We start from the raw sequence: 25,290 nt of genomic DNA on the forward strand, positions 1-25,290 counted from the left end.
TTTGGAAAGAGGAAGAATATTGAACAACGATGTTGGGTGTAAGTTTTGCTGATTTTAGTGCTACAAAAGAACGGCTTCTTGAAGTCATATATTTTTTTCTCGAACAGAATACGTTTCCTAGAAAATTTTCCATATAATGACACTAGAATCCACATTGATTTAGAACTGTTTCCTCTTTGGTTGTTTTGGCGTTGAAAAAACAGAAATTCGTAATCATGGAAACTTAGGGCATTTCTTGTGATGCGGTTGTTAAAACGATTAAAATCAAGCAAATCAAATGATAAAAAAGCTTAAGATAATTTCGGAACAAACAGCAAAAAATTAGGGAAGCCTTGTCTTTTAGAGGCGAATCATCCGTGTTGTTTTAGTTTGTTTTTCCCTTCTACTGGCTGTAGTCCCGTTTGTTTTCTTTATCTAGAGATTTTTTTTTCTTTTTTTTTACAATAATACGCCAAGTGTACCTTATCTTTACTTAGGCAGTGACATTGTGCTGCCTTTGATCATATTAGGGGGGGGGAGATTAATCCCTCTCCTTGATGCTCACTCGCATGTAAGCGACTTAGGAAAACTTAGAGAATTTTGTGTAATGTGGTATAAACCTGTAAATGGAGACTTTTTTACTTATTGCAAAGTCAGTAAAATACTGCATATAACACAAAGCCAAAAAGGAAAGAGGAACATAAAATCTGACCAAACAAATAAATAGATACACTACATAAATAAATGAGAAATATGATAAGACCATTTCTACATTACACATAAACTAAAGTTATTGAAATATACCAATATTTGACGGAAATAAAATAAATTCATAAGTAAAATAGACATCAATCCGTTGTCCCCCCCCTTTTTTTAAAGAAGCTGGTTCTCATAACACCTTTATCTACACTTGTAAAATGAACAACGGTAAACACTACCTAAATGTTCAGTTCTTAGGTCACGATAATGCTTCTCTCCATAGTCTGTTTATACACTTCATCTTTTATGCCCAAAATGTACTGACTTCATTCTCAAACTTCACACGCCAATATGAGTTTAATATACTGGTCGTGTCCATTGCACTCACTTCACCAACTGGAAGTCCAAAATATATGCTTCGTACATTAAAATCAATCTGTAAGTTCAACTGTAATTATGTTCAGTGATATTCAAGCCTCCTGACTCTATAGGTATAAGTTAGTTAGGAGGAAAGCTGTGGGAAAATTATGTATAAATCTACGTTCACCGACGACGGTGGTCAATTTGCATAAGAGCGCAAAAAAAAAATCATTTTATAGCTGTTGAAAACCGTGTAGTTTCTTTAGGCAAGTATAGACCATGCTTAATAGAGTGAATGCTGTAGAAAATTTCAAGTTTGGCAGCGTTATAACTACTTCAACAGTGGTGGATTCGGCAAAACTAGAAATTGTCCTTGCAGAGACTGGGTATGTACCTTGCAACAGGTTTTCCGTATCCTGTCTGTTGGTATTTCGTCTCTTTACAAGAATCTAAAACCTTTGAACGATGATTAATTTTCTTGATTGACAGCGTTGCCATACTTCAATTTTCTGGTTTGCGTGGGTGCTAGCAAAACTAGCCTCAAAACATAATCATCAAATTCTGAAGCAGAAAAATATGGAAAAGCATAATCATCCAATTTTAGGCCTAGCACATCCAGTAATTGTTTTCACAAAATAACTTCGCTCAGAATTCCCACTGTATTTGCCAATTCACTTACATCATTTTTACCATTGTAGTACGGAAGAGAATCAAACAATTTAAAATAAATTTCCGTACTAACCGTCCTAATCATTATTTAATTCGAAAACTAACATAAATAACAAATGTAGTTGAATAAATGGTACGCACAAAGGGGGCTCAGCAAAAAGCTGGTAACCCCGGACAGGAGCTTGGTCAACTTTTTCATCGTTTATAGCGGAAAGTTATAGGACATAGGGTTGATCGGTCAGCATTACGGACAAAAGTAAATAGATGGCAGAAACCATGTGTGAAAATTCAAAGAAAGTTATCAATCATCACAACAGAGGGTGATTTATCAACTATCATCTTGATTAAAAAACTGTAATAGCAAAAAGTGGTAAGAACTTCTATTCTCCTAATGAAACACTAGTGTATGAAATTCTGGAAACTCTACTTTAAAATATTCTAGAATAATTACTTATGTCATTCCAATGTATCAGTGTACAATTCACTCTGGTGAGAAGGAAACTGTAAAAATCTGAAAATAAACAAGATCCTAAAATACATAGGTTACTTTTATCATTCCTAATAGCCTAGCAATTCACTTTACATCATCTCCTCTGCTAAAGTAAAGCCCAATTTAGCCTATAGACTAGCCTATCCTTCAGCAAAGATCTAGATTAGGGGCTATTGAAAGGAAACATATTAAAAAAACTTTTTTTTACGTCATTATGGCCTACACAGAATAATTATGGCTAACTCATTTCAACCACAGCTTCACTCTTCTTTTTTTTACTCCTAATCCTCTCTAATCTGCAAACATATATCCCAAATTGTATATTTTCCATTCATTCCATCAATTTATCTCTCTTGTTTCAACCATTGTACCCATAAATTGAATCAACTATGATGAAACAAGAACCAAAGAACATGATTGATAGGCCTATTAGGATGGGTAAATATTGAGTAGGCTAGTTCATATTATAAGCCTACAAATAAATTGAACATAGGCTACTGCTAGATGCCATTTTGTAATGCTTGTTCTTAATATATTAATTTTTTTTTCTTGGAAATTTGGTTTTTAAACCTTTTTTGGACCCTTGAAAATAAAAATTTCTTTCTGTGTTTTTTGGTATAAAAATGGTTAAAACATTAGTTTCAAACTTACTGCTTCATAATAAAACACATTTTTCTATTAGTTAGGCCTATATAATCTGTGAGCATTGATTTGTCACAATCAAGTTGGGTAAAAAATTCTAAACAATTTGTCCATGTTTTTTCTGTTGGCTTTGATATTTTTCAACATATAAGTGAAACATTAGTTCTTAAGCAGTCTAACAGCATAAGAAGAAAACATGGCAGATTTGTTCTGATTTTTTTTTCAACTTAATCTTGACAAATCAATGTTTGTGAATTACATTATTGTTATTACTTATTGAAAACCCATCTTTATAGTAAAGAAAATGATGGAGTACTGCAAAGAAAAAACAAAAGCAAAATATTACTATACAACTATGGCAAAGTAACTAAAAGTTGGCTCCAAGTCTTGAAATCTTGTGGCTGTGTTTCTCTACAAGTTTATCAACATCTATAGTAGTATTAGCAGTCAATCTTCCTATTACCTGAACAATTGTTTTGGGTCATAAAACTATTGTTAGTAGATGCATTTTGACTTTTGGAACATCTTTTCTCTCTTGCAAACTATTGCAAACTCACCATTATGGAGTCATTCCAGCCTAAATATCCTATATTTACACATATAGAATTGCAATCATTTCCATTTTCATTGATTGGATATTTGAAATTGTGAATCTGTAATAGTTTAGAAACAAAATTGGGCTATATATTTGCACATCAGGGGGTAGGGGTAAAGTATAGTATATATTAAACATGTAAACTAAGCATTGCTGTATTTAATATATGCTATGCTTTACCCCTCCCCCCCTAATGTGCAAATATTAAATATATAATAACTCCATAATGGTGAGTTTGCTGTAATTTTGCAAGAGAGAAAAGATGTTTCAAAAGTCAAAATGCATCTATTAACAATAGTGTCATGACTCAAAACAATTGTTCAGGTAATAGGAACATTGACTGTATTTGCTGTGTGAAGACTACTGATGAGTTTGAATTGTATGTCCCAATTGGATATCTCAGTAGGTATTTTGTAAAATAGAAAAACAAGTGGAGTGGATTTTCAATTCATCAACACCTGTAAGAATCTTCTAGAAGGGTGTAATATAGAGAATAAAGAGAGCAACAGTATTGCAAGATAACAGCAATTGAAACAAATTTTAGGAGAGACTATGGAAGTATAGGCAGCCAATATGCAGTGTTTGGTGATTTTTGTTAAGAGTTGACAAGTATGAGAAATGGTATTTCCAGTGGGAATATTGAGATAAACAGTTTGGTCAGACAGCATATTTTTTAATTTCCAAGTACAGTCTCATGAGGAAGTGGGGTTTTTCAGTTAAAAAGCACAACATTGGACTTTGCTGTGTTAAATTCAAGACCAGATTTTAATTATTCTGCTTGCAGATTCTTTGAAAGTTTCAGGATATTTTGTCCAGTGTAAGTTTGGCTAATGTTAAAAATGTAATCAGCATAACTGACTAAGAAGATATTAAGGCCAGAGAACACAAAACATCTCACACTGGTCCTGAGCTTTGAGGACATAGGCTACTTATTAAAATAGCAAGATGTGGCAATTACACCTTGCCTGGCTCTTCTATAAACTGGCATGGTTCTATCCAGTGGCATTGTCATTTCATTTTTCTTGAGAGAGATTTTAAGATGGACTTGTAGCTTAACATACATATCCCCATGAATTTATAGCCAGATTTACTCCTCTTTTAACAACCCTTAAAAGCAGAAGGGGGCAGATCAGGGAGTCAAAGATATGGGAAACATCAGGACTTGCTAAGGCAAGTGAACTACATGCACAAGAAGCATCAATTAGAGTGTTAGCAACAACTGTAAGGGCATCTACATATCCAATGCTATGTTGAAAGCAAATTGATGTGGAGCCATGTAACATTTTTCTTCAAGTTCCTTTAAAAACAGTAGCTTCCATAAACTGGTTGAAACAGTTATGGACTGGAAAGATGAGCATGGATTGGAGGTTTTTCAGAAAAAGGAGAAAGATCTCCCACACAAAATTTTGACAGAACCATGCCTTGTGTAAAAATCCTCTGCAGTGTGCACTGAAGCACAGCAAGCATCTGTTCTTTTACAAAATAGATTTATCATGAAATAGTAAGTTTGAAACTAATGTTATAACCCATTTCTATATCCAAAAAAACATAGAATGAAATCGTTTTCAAGTGTCCTAAAAGGGCTTAAAATTGAATTTTCAAGAAAACCATTATTATATTCAGAAAAAGCATAAAGAATGGCATCTAGTGGTATGTTCACTTTATTTGTTGGTCATATGAACTGCTCAATTTTTACTGTTGAATATATAGGAAACATATAATTTTATTTTGAATATTGGAGGTAATGGTGTGGTATTGGGGGTTGGAGGTAAAGTATAGTGGATTTGCTGTCAAAATGTTTTAGCTACAATTATTCTGCACATTATGAAGTAAGAACTGTTTTCTTGCGTTTTTCTTGTGTTTTTCCTAACATGCTTCCTTCTCAATGGCCCATAATATAGACCTTTACCTATGTTTCCTATGCATGTGTCTGCTTCTTACCTTTGTTGACAGTGCCTGTTTTCTGTTAAACAATTTTGAATAAAAAAGTAACATAATCAAGGAACAGAAAAATCATAGTAAATATACAGTTTTGGCAATAAAATCTGCGCACTAGAGCAGTGGCAGTACTAGGGCTGTGCAGGGGGTCAGCTCCTCCTGTTCTTTTGGACATGTGCCATTAAGTTCCTCTTATTTTATATTTTGACACTCCTATTAAGACACCATGCTCCCCTACTCCAGATTATGAGGCCTAGAGCTACTACTGGATTCAGAGGGGTGTTAAGTGAAGTACTTTGGGAAAATTTAAAGTAAGTATATCAGGATTTTCCCTTATTTTGTCCTTCTCAATAGCTCTAACTTTAAACAAAGTACATTACTTTACTTTAAGCCTTCCCCTAATAAACAAATACCTAATAAACTAATAAACAAATATATAAATGGGTTATGCATAAATGGATTTATCAGGAAACAGGCTACACAAGAGCAAATTTAGTATGGAAATTTTTATTGCAAATATACAATTTAGGTTAGATATTTTACAATTAAGGGGGGTGGGGTAGTGTTTACTGGTATTCTCTAAGGAGTGATGTTAGTAAGTATTTTAGAACATTTTAAAGTACTTTTCAGAAATTTAGGAGTTGAGTGTTTCTTACTAGAGGGTAGAAATTGAGCACTAACACCAAAATATATACTGTAAATTATATACAGGGATAAAGTATAGCAATGTGCTTTTATGTATTATATCAATAGGTATTTTATAGTGTTTCCTTCTGGAGAGTTGAATATCTGCCCAAAAAGTGCTTACATTTCATCCCCTGTTCAAACTCTTTCTTAGAGTGACTCTAGTTGAGTGTATAACACACTTGACTTACAATCTCATGTCCTTTGGGACATGTGCTTGAGCCCTGCTGTTACTATTCTTGAGACCTGGCATAGAGTGGGAGACACTGTTGGGACTCTCCAAAACCTTATCCACATATGGTGTAGAAGCACTGGGCTTTTGAGGCCTGAGCATCATTCTAATTGGGCCTTCTCTGTCACAAAGTAAAATTTAAATTACTCTTTCTCAATATATTTGCACAGGTGGCAATTTTGTCCAGCTCTAGAAGGCATTAGGCCCTTTAGGCATAATGCCCCCCTCTTAATCTAGCAATATATAGCACTAGATAGTTTACAAAAGTAGCCAGTTTTATTACTATGACCCAACTGGTCATTACTATGACCCAATTACTATGTACAGGCTACACATTACTATGACCTAATAATGACTCAGATTTTTGGAAAAAATCAGCAAACTATTGTTTATAGGTAAAGGATATGGCATTAGACTTTACAGTTCCTACCGGTGGTGCTGATCTCCGTTTCTTGGCCCTTCAGCCAGGAAGTTCAATGGGGGGTTTGGGGCCAACCATCCTGTGCTTTTGCACACCCTTCCTGTTTACCTTCGCCAGATTTCTCCAGGTACCCATTTAGAGCTAGGTCAACTCTGGCTAAGCTTACAGTGTCACACCACTGACCCCATCCCAAACTGAACAATTGGGTACATTGGGATTCGAACCCGCGTCCTCTCAGACAAAGGATCCTGAATCCAGCACACAATCCACTATAACCTGTATTGTATCTGGCAATATTAAAAGAAGGAGTCCAGGACGCAGCTGAAACTTCCAAAAAACTATAAAATTTGGAAAAAGGATTGAACAGGGTAAACCATTTTTTATTACTTTGCGAATTAGAAGATGAATGCACCACTCAGTGTGCATTTTTATGCTCTTTCAAAGTATAGTAATAGCCAGTGTTGCGAATTCATTTTGGGTCCTTAAATTTATATTTTGCTACTTATAAATGTACATCCAGTTCAGAGTTGACGTTTTATACTCATATATTTATCATTTCCCTCAAAAATATCTTAACTAATGAAATAAGAAAATATATTCTCTAACCTCCTCACTATATTCTGTGGAGTTCCTCAAAGAACTTTATTGAGGCCAATTTTATACCTAGCAATGGTTAAAGTAATTGGTTAGTAGTTCCCTCTAGGATGAAAATGCATGGATGACTCGTCAATGCTTGATGTATGTCAAAGGACCCTTAAGTACATTTTCAGATGAAGCTAAGTCAAAACATGATAGTAAGTACTCTTAATTCATATATTGTGACAAAAAATGTGAATGTACTTCAAGTATGATGAGTCAAATATGACAACCATAAATTTGAATATGAAAATCAAAACTGAATGTGAAAATCAAGATTCAAACTAACAAAAATCACCACAAACATGATTTTGGCTACTGCCCCCTTCCCAACTGTAAAAGTTTAATTCCTACTGCATCATTGACACTTCACTGAAAACTATATGGTTCTTTAAAATATTGGAAAGATCTATTAAAACTGAATATTTGATATATGATGATATTAATTGCTGAAGGCACATCAGGTAAAGAATTTATTTTACTATAATTTTTATTTTCAATGTTGTATTAAGTACATAAGAAAATAATTATAATATAATTCGTTTTCAGTAAGTCTTCAATTATGCAGTAGGCTTTAGATTTTTACAATTAGAGATTAGGCCTGTAGCCAAACTCTTGTTTGTGGTGATTTATATTTGTTTAAAGTGTGATTTGCATATTTAGTTTAATTTTTACTCATTTTAAGATTTATTTATTCATTTATATTTCTACCTGTTGCGTGTTTGTTTGTTCTGATTGCATATTTAATTTCTGTTCATTCTGGGTTTCATTTATTCTTCAATAGTAAAAGATTTTCTTCATTTTAAGTTTGATTTGTTTATTTAATTCAAGTTTTGCTTGTGTTAAGATTTATTTGTTCATTTATACTAGTACATGTTGTAAGCTATGTTTGTTTCCTATCATTTTTTATTTAAATTCTGTTTGTTTTGCATTTGATTTATTCTTTAATAGTAATTTCTGGTTGTTCTGAGTTTGAATTATTATAAGTTTGTATTTCTCCTGATCTCAAGTTTAATATGGTATTTACTTTTCTATGAAAAACTTACTTTTTCTGGATGTTATTTTTTTACTTATTTAAAAAAAAACAGAAGGATTAATTCTTTCCATTAATTTGGATTGGGCTGGGTACAGGGCAATTTGTTTCAAAATTGTCTTGTCTTGAGCCAACTTTAGCAACATACACTGTCAATATTTTTTGTGTTAAAATAGTAAGTTCCATCATTTTAGGGGTCATCATCATAATGACAAAATTCATAAAACCTCTCTTTCCTTCTTTTTCTTATTTATAACCTATTAACAAGAAAATTAAAGATTTGTATATTATATACCCTCAGTGTCTGTACTATTAAAATATGCTAAATTTGTTATTCCTAAGACTAAGAAATATTTCTATAATTATGGAATGAACAATTCCAAGCATAATTTAAATATTTTTGAAAAGCAACTTTTAAGAGTATTACAAGATAAAAACTGCTTTGAAAATAGGAAGTTTCTAAAGTAAATCTCATATCAGTTATTACTAGTAGTAAATCAGATCCAATATTCATCATTATCATCTTCATGATCACTCTTTGTTTTATGATTATATGTACAATAAAAGACAGTAATTAAAAATGTTTCTAGGAATATTGGCTGCTGTTTCAATTAAGGAAGAACTCCATCTACATTTTTTCTCATTGGAGCATATGGAGTTCTCAAATGAAATGAACACTGATTTTGTCTAAATAAGGTCTTACAGATCTCTTCAGAACGTAGAAATGACTGAATCAATTCCCAATTCGAAACTGCCTGTAACTCAAGAAGGTAATTTGTATTTAGGTATATGTATATGTTCATGCAGGTCCGTCACGTATAGGGGAGGGGAACGCCTTCCCCCAATGTTTTTGGTCACATGGTAAAAAAAAGTAAGTAAAATGGTTGCACTTTGCGCCACGATTTTTACGAAACCGCTAAAAATCTGTGTTTGGTTCAATAAAGACCACAAAAATACTGACATGTCATCTACAGAAATTTTGAACTTCGGTGGTAAACGCAGCAGTTTTACCCACTCCTGCCGTGATTTTACAGATGGTGCCACGATTGGTCATTTGGCTAAATAAACAGCATTAAATTAGTGACATGACAAGTACCGAAATCTTAATCTCAGTTGGTAAATGCAGCAGTTTTACCGACTTGTACAGTGACTTCACGTATTGCATTCGAAACCGATACTATACTAATTTTTGACAAAAACAGTCGGTAAAAATGACCAGCCAGTCAATAAGATTTTGGCTAAACATTTTGGCTAGTAACAACCCTGTGTACTTGTATTTAGGTATATTCAAATACTCTTCCTAATTAAAAAAAAAAAAAACAGAATAAAAGCAAACAATATGATGGACTAACAGCTTAAACATCCCCAATTCTTCATCATAGCACTTAGAACACTCCTGCTAGATCTACTAACGAGTGATTGTTGTGTAATAGGGAAGCATAGTCCCCGGGAGTGTAGCTCCAGCATTTTTATTGCAGGGGCAAGAGGGGGTACACACCCGGGAAGTAAAAACTATAAGATTTCCTTTATGGGTGTAGTATTATGTGATGCCTTGCTCTTAAGGCGTCGGTTTTACATCAGCTTGCTGTTATATGCTTATGCTTATTTGCTCATCCTGGTTCATAAGGCTCATAATGTAATGAAATTCCATCTGCTCTTTGTGATAATCTTAAAGCAGCGCTTGGTAGAATGGAGAAAGACGGTGTCACTGAGAAGGTAAAAGTTCCTACTGAATGGGTCAACTCCTTGGTGGCCGCTCAAAAGAAAGATTGCACTCTTCGCCTCTGTATTGACCTTGTGAATTTCAATAAATCCATCAGAAGACCTTTCAACCCTATTCCAACGTTAGAAGACTGTACATCATACCTGTATGGAGCAAAGTACTTCACAAAGCTAGATGCACGTTCAGGGTACTGATCGGTGTTGCTTGACGAAGAATCCTCAGATCTAACTACTTTCAACACTACCTTTAGAATATACCTTTTCAAGCGTATGCCGTGAGGCATTATATTGGCACAGGACAAGTTATAAAGACCCATAGAGCAAGTTTTTGAAGGTCTCACTGGCTTTATAGTTATCATAATTTGTTCGTTTTTGGGTCAACCCTGGAATAGCATAATCAACGTCTTTTTGTCATCTTAAAGAGGGCACGAGGAAAAGGGGTGAGGTCAAACCTCAGCAAATTCAAATTTGGCATACGAGAATGCTGAATTACTTATCCAGATACATCCCCAATCTATCAACAAAGTGTAAGGATCTTCGTGACGTCTGCAAAGACAAAGACTTTGTTTGACAAACAAAACATAATGTTACCTTAAAGGAAATGAAGGGCTCCATTGTGTTGCACCTTTATTTCTTCGATCAGTGAAGTACCTCAATTGACCTGAGAGTTGATGCCTCGTGAAACGGCCTAGGAACATACATCTCGACGAATGGTCAGGCAATAGCGTATGCTTCTTGAGCCCTTACACTTACCGAGCAAAGATACTCACAGCTAGAGAAAGAGCTTTACGCCACCGTATTTGACCGCCGATGTTTCCACCTCTACATCGGTGGAGGCAAGTCAATGTATTCAATGATCATGGCTCTCTCTGTAGTCAGCAAGACTACATAGGTTGATGCTCCAGATTCAGCCATATGACTTGAGTTTCACCTACCAACCCGGTGCTGAAATACCAGTCACCAATGCTTTTTCTAGGCTCCACCTTTTAGACGTTGACGAGGCTACACAGAGAGAATTCAAAGCATATATAAACCAAGTTGTCAAATTACTTCCAGTGAGTGATTCATAACTACAAGAAATCCACAGCCAGTCTAAAGAAGAACTCCAGCTAGTCACACTCAGACAAATTATAGAAACTTGCTGACCGTTTTGCTGCAAGCTATGTTCTAGTCATGTATTGCCATTTTGGGGTGTCCGAAATGAGCTGTTCATCAACGACGAAAGCATCTTCAAGAGAGACAGGATAGTGGTACCAGTATGCTCGAGATCCAAGACCTTAAAGCAGATATACGCTGCCCATCTAGGGGTGGAGGAAACAAAACCAAGAGCTAGGATGCTCGTCTACTGGCCTTGACTGAACGCAGACATAATCTGATTGTCAGCTGCTACACATGCCGAAAACATAGCAGGAGCTCACAAAAAAGCCACTAATCTGCTCACCAGTTCTCCCATGGCAACAAGTTGGTTGTGACATATTCATTGGCAAGGAGCCAGCTACCTACTAATAGTTGATTACCATAGCCGCGTTTTTGAAGCTGATCTGTTGTGTGATTTAACATCAGAAGAAGTAATTTTGAAACTGAATTCACATTTCGACCGTTACGACATATCCCAGGTCATGATGTTCGATAATGGAAGCCAATCCGTGGCCCAAGAATTCAAGAGGTTTACTAGAGATTGGGGATTCGAGCGATCGAATCGCTCAAGGTTTACTAGTCTTGAACACAGAACTCCGTTGCTACATCTCCAAAAGTGGCTCATTTTCAAATCATTGTACAAAGCTGTCGAATCGCAGCTTGTTGGTGGGCTTTTTTTTGTTTTGTTTTCTTGCGAAGTTGGTGTTTATGGAAGTGGCTGTAAAAACCTCAACAATTTGTGTTACCATAGCCTCCTGCGACATACTCTGGTCAGGCTCTGGTCTAGTAGAGACCCAACGTAAAAATCAAATCAACAGCGAATAAAATTGTAATGGTCCGCCAGTCAATCAATTGCAAAAAAAAAGCATCACTGTGCAGTTTCAAAATTGCCTGGAAATCGACGTGCAAGGCTGGAAGGGATGTTCACGCTACCATCATGTCTTTCTATCAATAGTTCACTGGCACCTGATAGTGGAGATGGTCTGGTGAAAGATGATATGCGAGACATAAAGTTTGATGATGCACCAGATGAGGAGGAGGATCAGCAGCTTTAGCTCATCTCTTAGAGAGATTTGTCTAGATAACCGAAGACTACACTGCCTTTCCATGACGAAAATATAACAGTTTAAAATAGGGATAAAACCTTTTAATTGACAGTGAAAACAAATATAAAATTTTTAACTGGACATGTGTCCGAAATATCCAGTTAAAAATTATATATTTGTTTCCCTATCAATTGAAAGGTTTCATCCCTATTTTGAACTGTTATATTTTAAAGATTTATCTGAATCCTAAAGTGCAATTTTTTGTAATTTTCCCCTATGTAAACGAAGTAGGAAATAAAAAATAAGATGATGCAAGAATTTTTTTTCTTATCAATCCGTTGGAGAAGAGAGAATATTTTCTTTTTAAATTCATGAGTATATGAAACTTACCACTTATGCGGTAAGTCACGGTACCTTACCAAAGTTCCCGGTAACTTATTTGGTAAGAGTAAGTCTTGAAACTTACCGGTAAATCTTGCACACTGTGCAAATATTATTATAAAAATCACCAAGTCTTGTCTTATTTTCTATGATTTCTTTGTCATTCAGAAAATTATAGTTACTGTATATCTACCTTCTTATTCTTCCGTGATTGAATTTCTATCGTATTTGCAGGCATTGAGGATGTACTCATATCCTCCTTTGAAAGTTTTAAAACAGGAAAATCTGATCTTGAACTAATACATAATAGGAAGTAAAAGAGTCTTAAACATCAGGAAAACCAATTTAATCTGAGCAAACGTGACGCAGGAAGTTTAGTACATTTTCGCACTTTTGCTATTGAATAGGTTCACCTATTTACTTGATAATGCGGTTTCAAAGACGGAAAATTTACAAAATGTCTGTCGTATTTGCAGGCATTGAGGATGTATTCATGTCCTCGTTTGAAAGTTTTAAAACAGGAAATTCTGATCTTGAACTATTACATAATAGGAAGTAAAAGAGTCATAAACATCAGGAAAACCAATTTAATCTGAGCAAACGTGACGCATGTAGTTTAGTGCATTTTCGCAATTTTGTTATTAAATAGGTTCACATATTTACTTGATGATGCGGTTTCTCAAAGACGGAATATTAGCATAAATGACAATGGGGGACATATTAGGAGGTGTGATGAATTTTTTTTCCCAGTTTTTTTTTTACATTAAAAAAGAGCACTGATTAATTAAAAAAAATTACCTGCTTGAAGTAAAGTTAACTTCTCCCCCTTCCCCCAAATGACACCACTGATAGTCCCTAGAGTTGCCAGGTGCAGTTCTATTTCCCGTGCTGCCACCTTTAAGTTTGATAAGCACTATCGTAAATGTGTAAGAATTTCTTCCAAAACTTTTACAAGGATTCAGAAGATGCCTGTTCTTCACCTATGATAGCACCAAAGGACCTTGACATCTGAATGGGCCATGTTACAATTCTAGTAACATTTCTTACCTGTAGCCTAGTAATTGTTACTAGCTAACCTAGTAACAATTCTTACTTGGACTTCAGTATCCGATTTTGATGGACCAATTGCAAATATTTTGATTTCCGTAGACAAAATAGGAAAATTTTAGGTTTTCTATCTTTTACTAACTTATTTTTGTATGAGTATTATCTTTATTTTTATCTGTATCTTGTTTTGCATTACCTTTTTAAAAAAAAGAGGAAGATGACTGGATCTGTGCATATTTTAACTTAGAAAGAATATTAGTAAGTATTTAACTTACTAGATTTGCTTATTTATTCCGACAGTTCAACGCGATTGATCTATTGATCAATCGATAAAGTCTAATGTTAGCTACTGGAGGATAGCAAATTGTTGGTCTATTTTGAAGCAATAAGAATTGCTTCAAAACAGACATCAAATTCTAGAAAATTATCTGGAGGAGATGGTTGAATCCTCTAAAACCAGTTGTCGCCATGTCCAATAGAGTGGCAATTGTAAAAATTTAATTGTTCGTTAAAATAGTTTATTGCTGTTTCAGTATGTGACAATTCAAAAAAGAATATGGAAAACGATCGTAGTATTAACTGGTTAAAGTGTAATTCTTAATTCCGTTAATAGATTGGTTTAGTTACTAGTAATAATTTCTAATTAACTGTTTTGTAAGTTAATCAATATTTTTAGTTATTAGTGTTAATTTTAACTGATCTGTCATTGATAATTCATTGTATATTTAATTAATTATTCATTAAATATTTAGTTAATGTAATAAACTAATTATTTAGCTGAAGTTTTAAATAAGCTTTTCCTAATAATTGTAATCATTTGTTAATGATAATTAATAGTCGATTATGTAATTATATTGAATTGATAATTGAGTCTAAGGGTTTACTAATCAATTAATGACTATTTAAGCATTTGCATTAGCTTATTTTAAGTAATTGGTTGTTTATTCAGTTTTGATTATGATTGTTACGGCTTTTTTTTTAGATATCGTGCCGTGTACCTCTGGCTCTGAGGATGTTTGTATAAAACAAGAAATAAACCCTCTTCCTAATTCCGTGGTTTCAATGAAAACTTGTTTATTCAAGGAAAACCATCAAGGAGGGCACTCATACGTCCGATCGGAAACGATTTCCGCTATTCTACATGCCTCTGATGTCACAGAAGAAGAGATCATACGTCAACCACCAATTGGTCTTCCAGAAGAAGTATCACATCCAGTTTCAGCTGCAAATGAAGATACATTGGACTTTGAAGCTTATGATTGTGATATGTGTGAAAAGACTTGTAGTTCCAATGAAGAGTTATCTCGACATCGAGAAAATCATATTAGAAGGAAACATAAGTGTGAAGATTGCTGTAAAACATTTTCCAGGAAGTCGCATCTTACTGCTCATGCAAGAATACACAGTGGAGAGAAACCTTATCAATGCGAAACATGTGATAAAAGTTTTGCTCAAAAGGCTGGATTAACTAGACATATGCGACTTCACTCTGGAGATAAGCCACATGAATGTCAGATATGTGGCAAAAAATTTATTCAAAGGTCAGCATTTCTTTATCATATGAGGATTCACAATGGGGAAAAACCATACTTGTGCGAAGTTTGCTTTAAGAGCTTTTATGACAGGTCAGCCTTGATGAAACATATGAAAAAGCATTCTGAAGAACAAATATTTCAGTGTGAATATTGCCAGGAGGTTTTTCCCCAGGCAAGGAATTTGGCCAAACACTTGAAGTTTCATTTAAAACCACACGAGTGTAAGGCATGCAAAAAGGGCTTTACAAAGCGGGTAGATTTGGCTAAACACATGATGATACATACTGGGGAAAAACCTTATACCTGTGACTTATGCAAAAAGTGTTTTACTCAAAAATCTCATTTGAATAGCCATATAATAATTCATTCATCAGAAAAGCCCTATGAGTGCGAACTGTGTAAGAAGATGTTTTCCCGACGTCCTGATTTGGCCAAACACATGCAGATGCACAGGGGAGAAAAACCTTACGAATGTTCAATTTGCAAACAGAGATTTTCTCAAAAATGCAGCTTAAATAAACACCTGAAATTTCAAATTTGTCAACCTGGGCCACTCGAGTGCAAATTTATTAAAGAAGAACTTTTTGCTGAATGTGTTGTTGATTAGACTGCCATGCATTTAACTGCCCTACAGCAAACCAATTCAGCTATAAATTGTGTTTTGCCTACTGATGTGACTGACCTCTAGCTACTCTAGGGCTACTGATATGACTAATCTCAGTGTTCTCAATGTCTAGCCTGTCACAGATAACTGGATATGTTAACTTGGCTGTATATTATAGAAGCACTGTGGAGTATAAGGAATAACAATATTTAACATGTCTGTCTTATTAGACTTATCATGTCCCATGTCCGGCCATATGGTCTAGATTGACTCTTCCCATGTTTCTCAGGCATTGATTATGGAAATAGTCCGGAGTTCTAGCATGTCCACTCAAATATGATTGGTCAGAACTTGGGACAGTAGCCAATTCAATGAAAAATAGCCAATATTTTTTGATCCTGATTTTTCTATTGTTACTGACTCAAAAGGGTTTTTTGGCCACAGGTCGTGTTTTCAACGAAAAATAAATCCCAGGTGCAAGTATAGCTGGAAATTGAAACCAGATTTCGATTCAACGTTGCGTAAAACTAAGGCGCATGCTGTACTTTAGTCACAACCGTGACAAGAAAACAACCTTCTGAAAGACTGTGCTTTTAATTGTGGACGGCTGAAATGTCGAATTTTAACATTTATTCTTGTTCCTGAGTAATTTTACTAGTATCGTGTCTCTTCATCGCATTTAGCCTACTACTGCATCAAGTTGTTGTCTTTCCTAACACCAAGTGCATTTTCCAGTCTTTACTCTTGGTGGTCAATCATAAAAATTATGTTTCAATTCTAAATTACGCAGGGGATAAAACATTGTCATCGTTGTCATGAGAGATTATGTTTCATTGACAGGTGTAACTCAAGCAATATCTGGGAATCCATGGAAGTGGCAATTTATTTAAACGTTTCATGATGACAACATTTTGTTTTGATTAAAAAAAAATTATTAGTATTTTCCACTAACAGACCGGATTTGGCCTGACCAATTGTTAATCTATTTATTAATAGATTACCTAATCTGTAATAGATTAATCAATATTAGACTGATAATTAAAATTAACTAGTAGATTGTTAATAGAACTAATTCATAATAGACTAACTAATTGTTAATCTAATTAGTTAGGATTAACTAGCTAATTAAATAGTTAATCCTAACTAATTTTTACCAAGCGCAAATATGTTTTAGCTGAATCCTGTTTTTCTCTGGGTTGTTTCCACCTGCTAATCCGATTATTTTTCCGTTAATGGTTGTGCATTATATTTGTGTATTTTGAACTTTTTTGTTTCTTTTTCCTAGTATTCCACTTGTGTTTTGTTGTTTTGTAGCGGGTTAAAAATAAATTATTATATCCGTCATGCATTTTCCGCTGAGCGTGTCTAAGCTTGCCAAACCGGAAAAATTCTCCTTACAGAATTCTGACGCTTACCTGGGCTGTTTCGTGGTACTAAAGTTTCGTCTTGAACATAATATCGTGCCTAAAACGTTGAGGGTTATGTCTGCATTTTTGGCCTTATAATGGTTTGCAATGTTAATATATGTTATAATTTTTTTAAGGATGGGAAAATTTATTCAAACAAATTTTAAGTTTGTGACTTGAGTAATTTAGTTGTTTGCTTCATAAAGAATTCCAGGTATAGGTAATTCTGTATAGTACAGAATGTTAAGCTGAGTCGCATAATCTTAGGTTATGTGAGAGTTATCTAAGTTCTTCTATAATATATTAAAACAACTGTTTCTTATAGTCTCAAATTCTATATCAGTTACGGATCTTGCTAGTATAACTTCAGTTTAACTACCTTAAGTGACTTATAAGTTGTGTTTTCTTAATCTTTTTATGCCTGGAGGAATACCATGTCCATCCTCCGTTGGTTGATTGCGTACTTTAAGCTTTAAATCTATCAGAAAGGAGTTAATTTATTCCATCTTTTCTGGTAATTGTCTATCTTTCAAGAAGTCCTAGTTTGTTGCCCCGTATATAACTCACAAATAAGGTGGTTTGTCTAAATGTTGACAACAAAGACTTTTGCAAAGTTGCAGTCGCAATTGGCGGTGACCATTAATGCTCTTTGTGTGAGTGTGGTCAGCTAGACAGTTAACTAAGTGTGGCACTTTACAAAGTTTCAGGCAAATTAAAAAAATATTTTTTTGAAGAGTACAATGTTTTAGTATTAGCACAGTACGTAGTAAAATATGGCTTCGGTTTTCACATTGCAAGACCTGTAAACTAGGGTAAGGGTGTGAGGGTAGTAGCACTGGGTGTTTGAATTCAGTTTTCTAGGGTGAGCTGAATTCAGTTTCTAAATAGTCTTTTACTCTTACCTTTTAGTCATTTTTTTATTTTCATTTGTTGTTCTATAATATCACTTCTACAAAGAAAATTACAAATAAGAATTATTCACCGTTTTTTTGTTTTTGTTTTTTTCACTAAAATGTTCCATTCGCCGTCTAACATTATGGCCTTACTTTTTAAAACTTTTGTTAAAATGATAATTTGTAAATTCTTAATTTTCTTTTTCCATATATCATTGTCTTCAGGATTTTTTTTTAACCCTTTAGGACTTGTTTTCTTCTCTCATCGTCCAATTTTCATGTTCCTTAATGCTTATCTCTTCTAATTTTTACTTTAATTATTAGAGGTAAGTTTCGAAAATTACTTTCAGCGTCATGTGAAAAAAATATAACATAATTGATAAGCAATAAATAACATTTAGAATATATCAAGATTTTGGCGTTCTAAATTGTTATTAGCCTAGATAATATTATTAGTAACCGCCATTGGTGTCTTCACGAAAATTTCGCGGAGAAGGCGGCAAAATATATTTTTCAAATTCTAGGCATGGGCAAAAAATCTAGGGGTTAGACGTCCTCTTCCTCCCTCCCATTGATGCCAGTGCAATCGTCTTTGCTGGTAAGATAAAATTTATGATGCGCTACTGGTTAATTTATATTATTGTAATTTTTTGTGGTCTGTAACTTGTATCATCATTTTTTTACGCTTAGCTGTACCTATTGCTTGGGTCCTTTTTCTACCTATGACTATCGAAAAGGCCCGACTTTGACAAGCAAAAAGGTCGTGAACTTTTTTACTTCTTCATGGGATATGATGTCTTGCTTCACTCGGCAGTTATAAGACGCTAAATTGTCTAACAAATATATTACATGCAACTAAATACGATAAATCGGGCATTTTGCTAGTGCTGAATATATTAATATATATTCATAATATATATATATATATATATATATATATATATATATATATATATATATATATATATATATATATATATATATATATATAGATATATCTAGATAATATCTAGATATCTAAGAATATATAAGATACGTATAGTCTCTTGCATAATGTTAATTAGAAGCTAGAAGCAGACATGCCATTGAACTAATCAAATAGTCGAGACCATGAGCTTAGGCGGGAATGGTTTTTCGCGGGGAGATGTTAAATTTTGAAAGGCCTGATTTCCTGTGTAAAAAAAAAGACAAGTCAATGGTAGGAACAATGAAAGTAACTATGGGGAAAAAATCCTAAGATTCTAGAAGGAGCAGACTCAAATGCTGCAAGTAACTTAAGACTAACCATCCACTTTAGTATGTCATTTTCTCTGGCTGCCTGTAAATATGATGGTAGAAATAATGAGATTTATTTTCATCTTTTGGGTGCTGTGCTTTCAAAAGTGTCTATAAGAAATTTAGGCCTGCTTTCAAAAGTGTCTATAAGAAATTTAGGCCTGCTTTCAATGTTTTCTCTTAAAATGACATTTTTTCTAAAATTGCCTGTTTTTTGTGTCTTCTTTTACGCTTAAAATTATCGAATGATAGAATCATTGAATAGTATCTGCATATTTTAGACTCCTGATAATTTTTGGCTGTGTTATAGAATCCTTGGAAATTTTTGCGTTTAGTTATTTATTTTTCGCCTTTTGCAAATGCAAAACGAATGTTTTGATACTGCTAACAATTTAACCTAAATCATAATTAATTTTGAAACTATAAGGAATAAAGGTTCAAGTCATTATCGAAATATTAAAGAATTACCCAACTGTGAAAACTAAAAACAATTGAGATTCTGGTAGTATGCTGCCGTTAATTAGGATGATTTATAGTGTGGTTGAGACCTAAAGATCACGGTTAAATTTGTACTAAATAGACTGTTTATACAAGGCGCTAAATAGGGTTACAAAGCAAGAAACGAAGATATATACAGTAAATGTCCGAAGTATATTTTTGGTGGTTTAAAAAAACAAGTTTTAAAGCTATAGCTAGAGTTGCTTGCCCAGGATAAAGATGGAAAGTGAAAGAGCTGTCTTGGCCGATTTCCTATAGTTTAGATCATTCTATGCCCAGATAAATCTACTAAATTTTCAGAGGTCTTGTTCTCATCAGCTTTGTTAACCTACCTCTTCTGAGATTTAAAGAAAATTTTACTTAGGTTTTACTCACTTAAAGTTTCTCTTATCAGGAAAATGTTCTTGGTATTGTGTTATTCGAGACTTACTCGTTGCCTTCGCTCGGTGGTCGACCTGTCTCAATTTTGACAGTCAACAAAGTGACTTGGTCCACCACTAATCCAAAGTCCAAACTAGTCCAGCTAGAGATATTCCAAACTATAGAGATACTATATAGTTTGTGGAATATAGCACTAAATAGATGAAATAAATAGATAAATTGTGGATTTTGCACTGATTTGTCTTCTATTAATTGCCTAGTGTCGTAAGGTTAAAATCTTATATAATTTGACGCTTGTTGAGTGAGTGCCTGAAAACTAATTTGTCAATATTTGTGTGTAATTTTTGTCAGTGTCCTTTTGGTTTTTCCTGCTCCTTTTTTGGTTTTTCCCTTTTCATTCTCATTTTTCCTTCTCCCTTCTCTGCGTCTTCCTTATGTACAGAGGGTAGCAATAGTTTATTATTATTATCAAAGTTGTCGAATTGCTCAAATGAAATTTCCCTAGCAGGTATACTAGAATATTTTTAGGGACTTCCCTTTTCTTAACTTGAAAAAGAAAATTCTGTTTCGTTTAGTCGAAAAAAAAACACGTTCACACTTTCTAATGATATAAGCTCCATTAAAACCGAATATCTCTATATTAGTCCAAACCAATGATGGTGCAGAAAATAGTTGTCGTGGCCCGACTATCAGTATTTTGACCGTCTTACTAAATATGAAAAATGTTTGCAATTTCTCCTTTTTCAATACATGCTTTACTTTTGGTTCTTCTATTGTTCTATTCGTACCTTACTCGCTGCCTATGCCTAGAAGCTCAACCAACAAAATTTTTTAAAGTCAACTTAAGTGCCTTAGTCCAAACTAAAAATGCAGTTGAATACCGTTATTTCTGTCCCATTTAAATGTTTGGGGCAGTTCATGATAATGCTTAAGGAAAATAATTACAGCTTTTCTTAATGCATGCCTTCCATTCAATAGCCAGATTAATCCGTTTAAAATTTATACGGATTTCATTTTCCTGAATTTGAAGGAAAACATGACACGAAAAACGTTAGTCTTGCTAAGGTTCTCCTACTAGAGAACGACATCTGATATTGCTCTGCTCGGGGCTTCTCCTGCCTGAGATCAGTATGTTGGGTGGTTTTTATTGATCAAGAAAAGTGTTTTTTTGTGTTTTTTTTTTTTTTGCATTATCTTCAACACATCCTTTTCGTTCTATCGCTGGATAAATCTTAAAAAAAAAAATCACATGTGCTGATCCTAGATTTTCTATTTCTGTATCCCAAAATGTTTCTTCTTTTGTTAAAATAGTCGCTAAGTTCCTAAGTAAACGCCAAGTTTTCTCCATACGTACGTGTCTTTGCGGATACGTAAAGGCATTGTGAAAATATAAACTTCACACGAGTCTATTACACCTGAGCATTGGTCCAGGATTGGTCCCGGGAGATTCTTTTCTCTTTTAAATTAGGAGATCCATCCGCTTATCTAGTTTACCTAAAATTTTGATATTTATAGATATACATTGTTAGTTGTTACCGTATTTACTTGTTTATGGTTGTTTTCTTATACTGTTTCAGTTAGTTTACTATTTGTTAGTTAAATAATAATATTTTGAAGTTTAATGGTGCAGTATTTACTATAGTTAATTATGTATTTGTAATAAGAAGTATAAACGATATTTGAACTGATGCAGCCGACGGCTTGGACTACTTGGGCATTTTCGTTAGTAGACACACATTTGATCTGGGCGTCAAAAATGCGGTTTTAGCCCATAGTATTTAAACAAAATCTAGTGGGTAATTATCCTTTTTTCTTCTTGACAGTAGATTTTGGCTTTATTATTGATGGTGATAGTACTTTTTATAACATGCTGAAGGGACTTGTCTACGAGAATGTTTACCAAGCTCCCCCATGAATATCTAACTTACCCTGAGTGCGTCTAGCTTCACTCAAACAAATTACTGGTACTTCGTCATGATCATTAATCTATGTTACGAACCTGTCAAAAATTAGAGACATCATGAAATTACTAATGAAACGAGATCATTAAGAGTACTTATTAGGCATGCATCCACAATTATTTAGTACCTAATTATTTAGTTTGGGACGGGGGTCAATGGCGTGACTCTGTAAGCTTAGCCAGAGACGACCCAGCTCTCAATGGGTAGCTGGAGAAATCTGGGGAGGGTAAACAGGAAGGATGTGCGAAAGCACAGGATGGTTGGCCCCCAACCATTGCACTTCCTGGCTGAAGGGGCAAGAAATGGAGATCAGCACCGCCGGTGGGGACTTTAAAGTCTAAAGCCATATTCTTTACCTTTTTTTTTTACCTTTGCCATCCACAATTAGATAAATCAAGCAAGAAATAAATGTTAAAATGAATGAACTTCATTATTCACTATCTTCAGAACCTTTTCATTGCACAATCTTCTTTATTGTCCATATGAAGGAAAGGTAGTGAAAAAATGGGGTGTCTTGTCATTGTCATGTGGGGAGTCTTTATTTTTTTTCATTCTTCGAACACTAGATTTAACTTCACTTTTACTTACTTTCCCATTTTAGTTCTATTAATTCTTTTATTCTCCATTTATTCTTAAACAACGAATGAACATGTATTTTCATCATTTTTCATTTTCTGGTCTGTTCTTGTCGCACTAAAAAGCAAGTTATTTACGAATTAGAACTGTAATTTGTTTAAAATAAAAATAGGTCTATTGACTTTGAACTAACCTATTTCTTGTTGAATTAACAGTTTAAATACCCCTTAAACGTATAAACAGATTTTGAAAATGTAAAAATCTAACAAAAAAGATGCAATCTAAATAATCTTAGATTGCCAAATTTCAATCAAACCAATGCTAAATTTATTAATTTTACTGTAGTATGCTTTTTTTATGTCCTCTTAAACTGTATTTAGATAACAATTCCGCTTGAAGATATATCCAAATTGCTCCCTCCTCATAAGAATTAGTATATACCCGAACACGATACAAGGAAATAAACCATCGACAAACTAAAAATAATTTGCATTATTTTTGAAAAAAAAACGCCTAAAAAGAGGAAACACGAGCAAGCGAATGAGAAAAGAAAAACAAGAAACTGGTGTCAAGAAGGAGGAGAAAATATAAATTTATCCTGATATCAAAAGGGAAAGCCTCACTGAGGCCTATCTATATCTAGACAGGGAAGCGTGAAGAGGAGCCTTCCTACCAAGGTAGTTTTGCCTCTTTTTGCATTTCTATTAGGCCGTGAAATAAATACATTTTTGATAGTTTTAATACCCATTATCTGACACTTATGACGAAATGATGGTTGTGATAAAAGTATGGCAGATACTAATGCAGTGGGTAATCGTAAGAATATATTTTAAATACAAGGAAGATAGCGAAAATGGGCTTTAAGGGCGTCCTGTGGCGGCGTAGTGGATTTGACCTTAGCTTGGTAATACGGGACCCAGAGATCGAATCACGCTGCAGGAATGCACTGCAGGGCCGACGCAGGGACCTTAGTAGTCAAAAAGCGTCGTTAATTCTTAAATAAAAAAAAATGGGCTTTAGGGGGCACTGCTTTTTACCCCTTCTGCACACTAGTATTGTTAACAATTTAGTGCAGCTGAATTAAAGTAAAGTTGTAACAGTTCAAAACAAACCCAAATTAATTAGAAATCTGTAGCGTTTAAGTGAAAATTTTTAATAATCTTTTCAAAACATTAAATAATTTAAAACGGTGTTTAAGTCCTGTTCACAATGAGACTATACTAATACCGAAATTTAGCTTACAAAAATTTGAGCCAATCAAGTTTTTCAAGAATTTTTCGATTGACAGAAAAAATTGTACGGAAAATTGTAATTGGCCTTAATTAGCGCTAAATAAATCTTGATAATAATAAAATTTCCATCGTGAACGGGGCATTACGGATTTAGAATCAAGTATGATTTGATCGTGAGGATATGTCTAGGACAAAATAATAGAGCAGAAATTTAGATTTGATCCGAACAATCATTGGATACTGTCACCTGAGCAGGTTGTCATGCCAAATCTATTTTTGATTCCTTCAAATAAAATCATAACGTCTTTAGTGGAGGTAGGAGTATTTTTTAATATCTAAGGGAGGCAATTTTATGGTATTGGAAAACACCTAAAAAATTTATTTCTCACTGAAAATACCATAGAAGGCAATTTACAAATTCAAATTTGTTCCCAATTGACGTCACAAACGTATTGATTAAATAAAAAACCTAAAGTAGAGCAGAGCTTCTATCGTTTCTCTGTGCTGGCTGCCACGGTTGTGTCATATTCATAAACACGGGGAAGATCGTTCAACATAAACAGAGTAGGTGAAGAATGACTTAAAACTCGCTTGAACCGCAAACATAACTTATAAGGTAACGTGCCAGTTACTCCTACCTAAAAGCATGACAAAGAGGTAGAGATCCTCCTGAGCCATTGCTGGCGTATAGGGCGTCAAGTCGACGTTTCAGTTGCTGGGTGTTTTTACAGTGAGAACTAGAAAGCTTGTCAGCCAACCTTGCTGCAGCGGGGATCGAACCCTGGTTAGAATCATGATGTTGACTTTAAATCAGGATAGACTGACTTGGGCCTGAATTACATTACGGCCCACTTGTGGATAAAATAGAAATTATGAATAAAATATCTCGTTTATAATCTTTTAAAATTCACTTAAAATCGTTATATTAACGATTGACCGGAATGACAACTTAAGGGATTTTTTTTTTATTTTTGACAAATTTTTAAAAATCTTCTAAGCTTGAAACAGCAGTTTCCCTACATGTATGATGAGTCTGAGGCAACATACAAAGAAACATTATCAGAAAACAATAGTTAGGACTAAATGTAGTGTTTCCAAACAAATGTATTGCCATTTCAATATTGCGTTTCTGTAGTATAAGTTTGGCGTTAAAACACGTTGACTGTGCTGTGGCTTAGCTTTGGCATTATGATCAACTAAAATCTAAGAAAGATGAAC

The 25,290-nt window shown here is 34.2% G+C and overlaps 1 protein-coding gene across 3 annotated transcripts; it reads left to right on the plus strand.

Annotated features, from left to right (window-relative positions):
- The first annotated feature begins 1,706 nt into the window (after positions 1-1,706).
- Positions 1,707-21,925, plus strand: LOC136037054 (zinc finger protein OZF-like). 3 transcript variants are annotated; one of them, XM_065719488.1, is made up of 5 exons: positions 1,837-2,077; positions 7,403-7,503; positions 8,969-9,148; positions 14,694-19,550; positions 19,584-21,925. In XM_065719488.1, the coding sequence occupies exons 3-4, from the start codon at positions 9,103-9,105 to the stop codon at positions 15,851-15,853; spliced, it is 1,206 nt and encodes a 401-aa protein (XP_065575560.1). In that variant the 5' UTR covers positions 1,837-2,077; positions 7,403-7,503; positions 8,969-9,102; the 3' UTR covers positions 15,854-19,550; positions 19,584-21,925. The 3 variants fall into 3 exon arrangements, with proteins under 3 accessions (XP_065575561.1, XP_065575560.1, XP_065575559.1); XM_065719487.1 differs by lacking the exon at positions 7,403-7,503 and having other exon boundaries at positions 1,839-2,077; XM_065719489.1 differs by lacking the exons at positions 7,403-7,503; positions 8,969-9,148 and having other exon boundaries at positions 1,707-2,077.
- Positions 21,926-25,290: the final 3,365 nt, after the last annotated feature.

The sequence above is a fragment of the Artemia franciscana genome, chromosome 16 (genome assembly GCF_032884065.1).
Source record: "Artemia franciscana chromosome 16, ASM3288406v1, whole genome shotgun sequence".
Lineage (NCBI taxonomy): Eukaryota > Metazoa > Arthropoda > Branchiopoda > Anostraca > Artemiidae > Artemia > Artemia franciscana.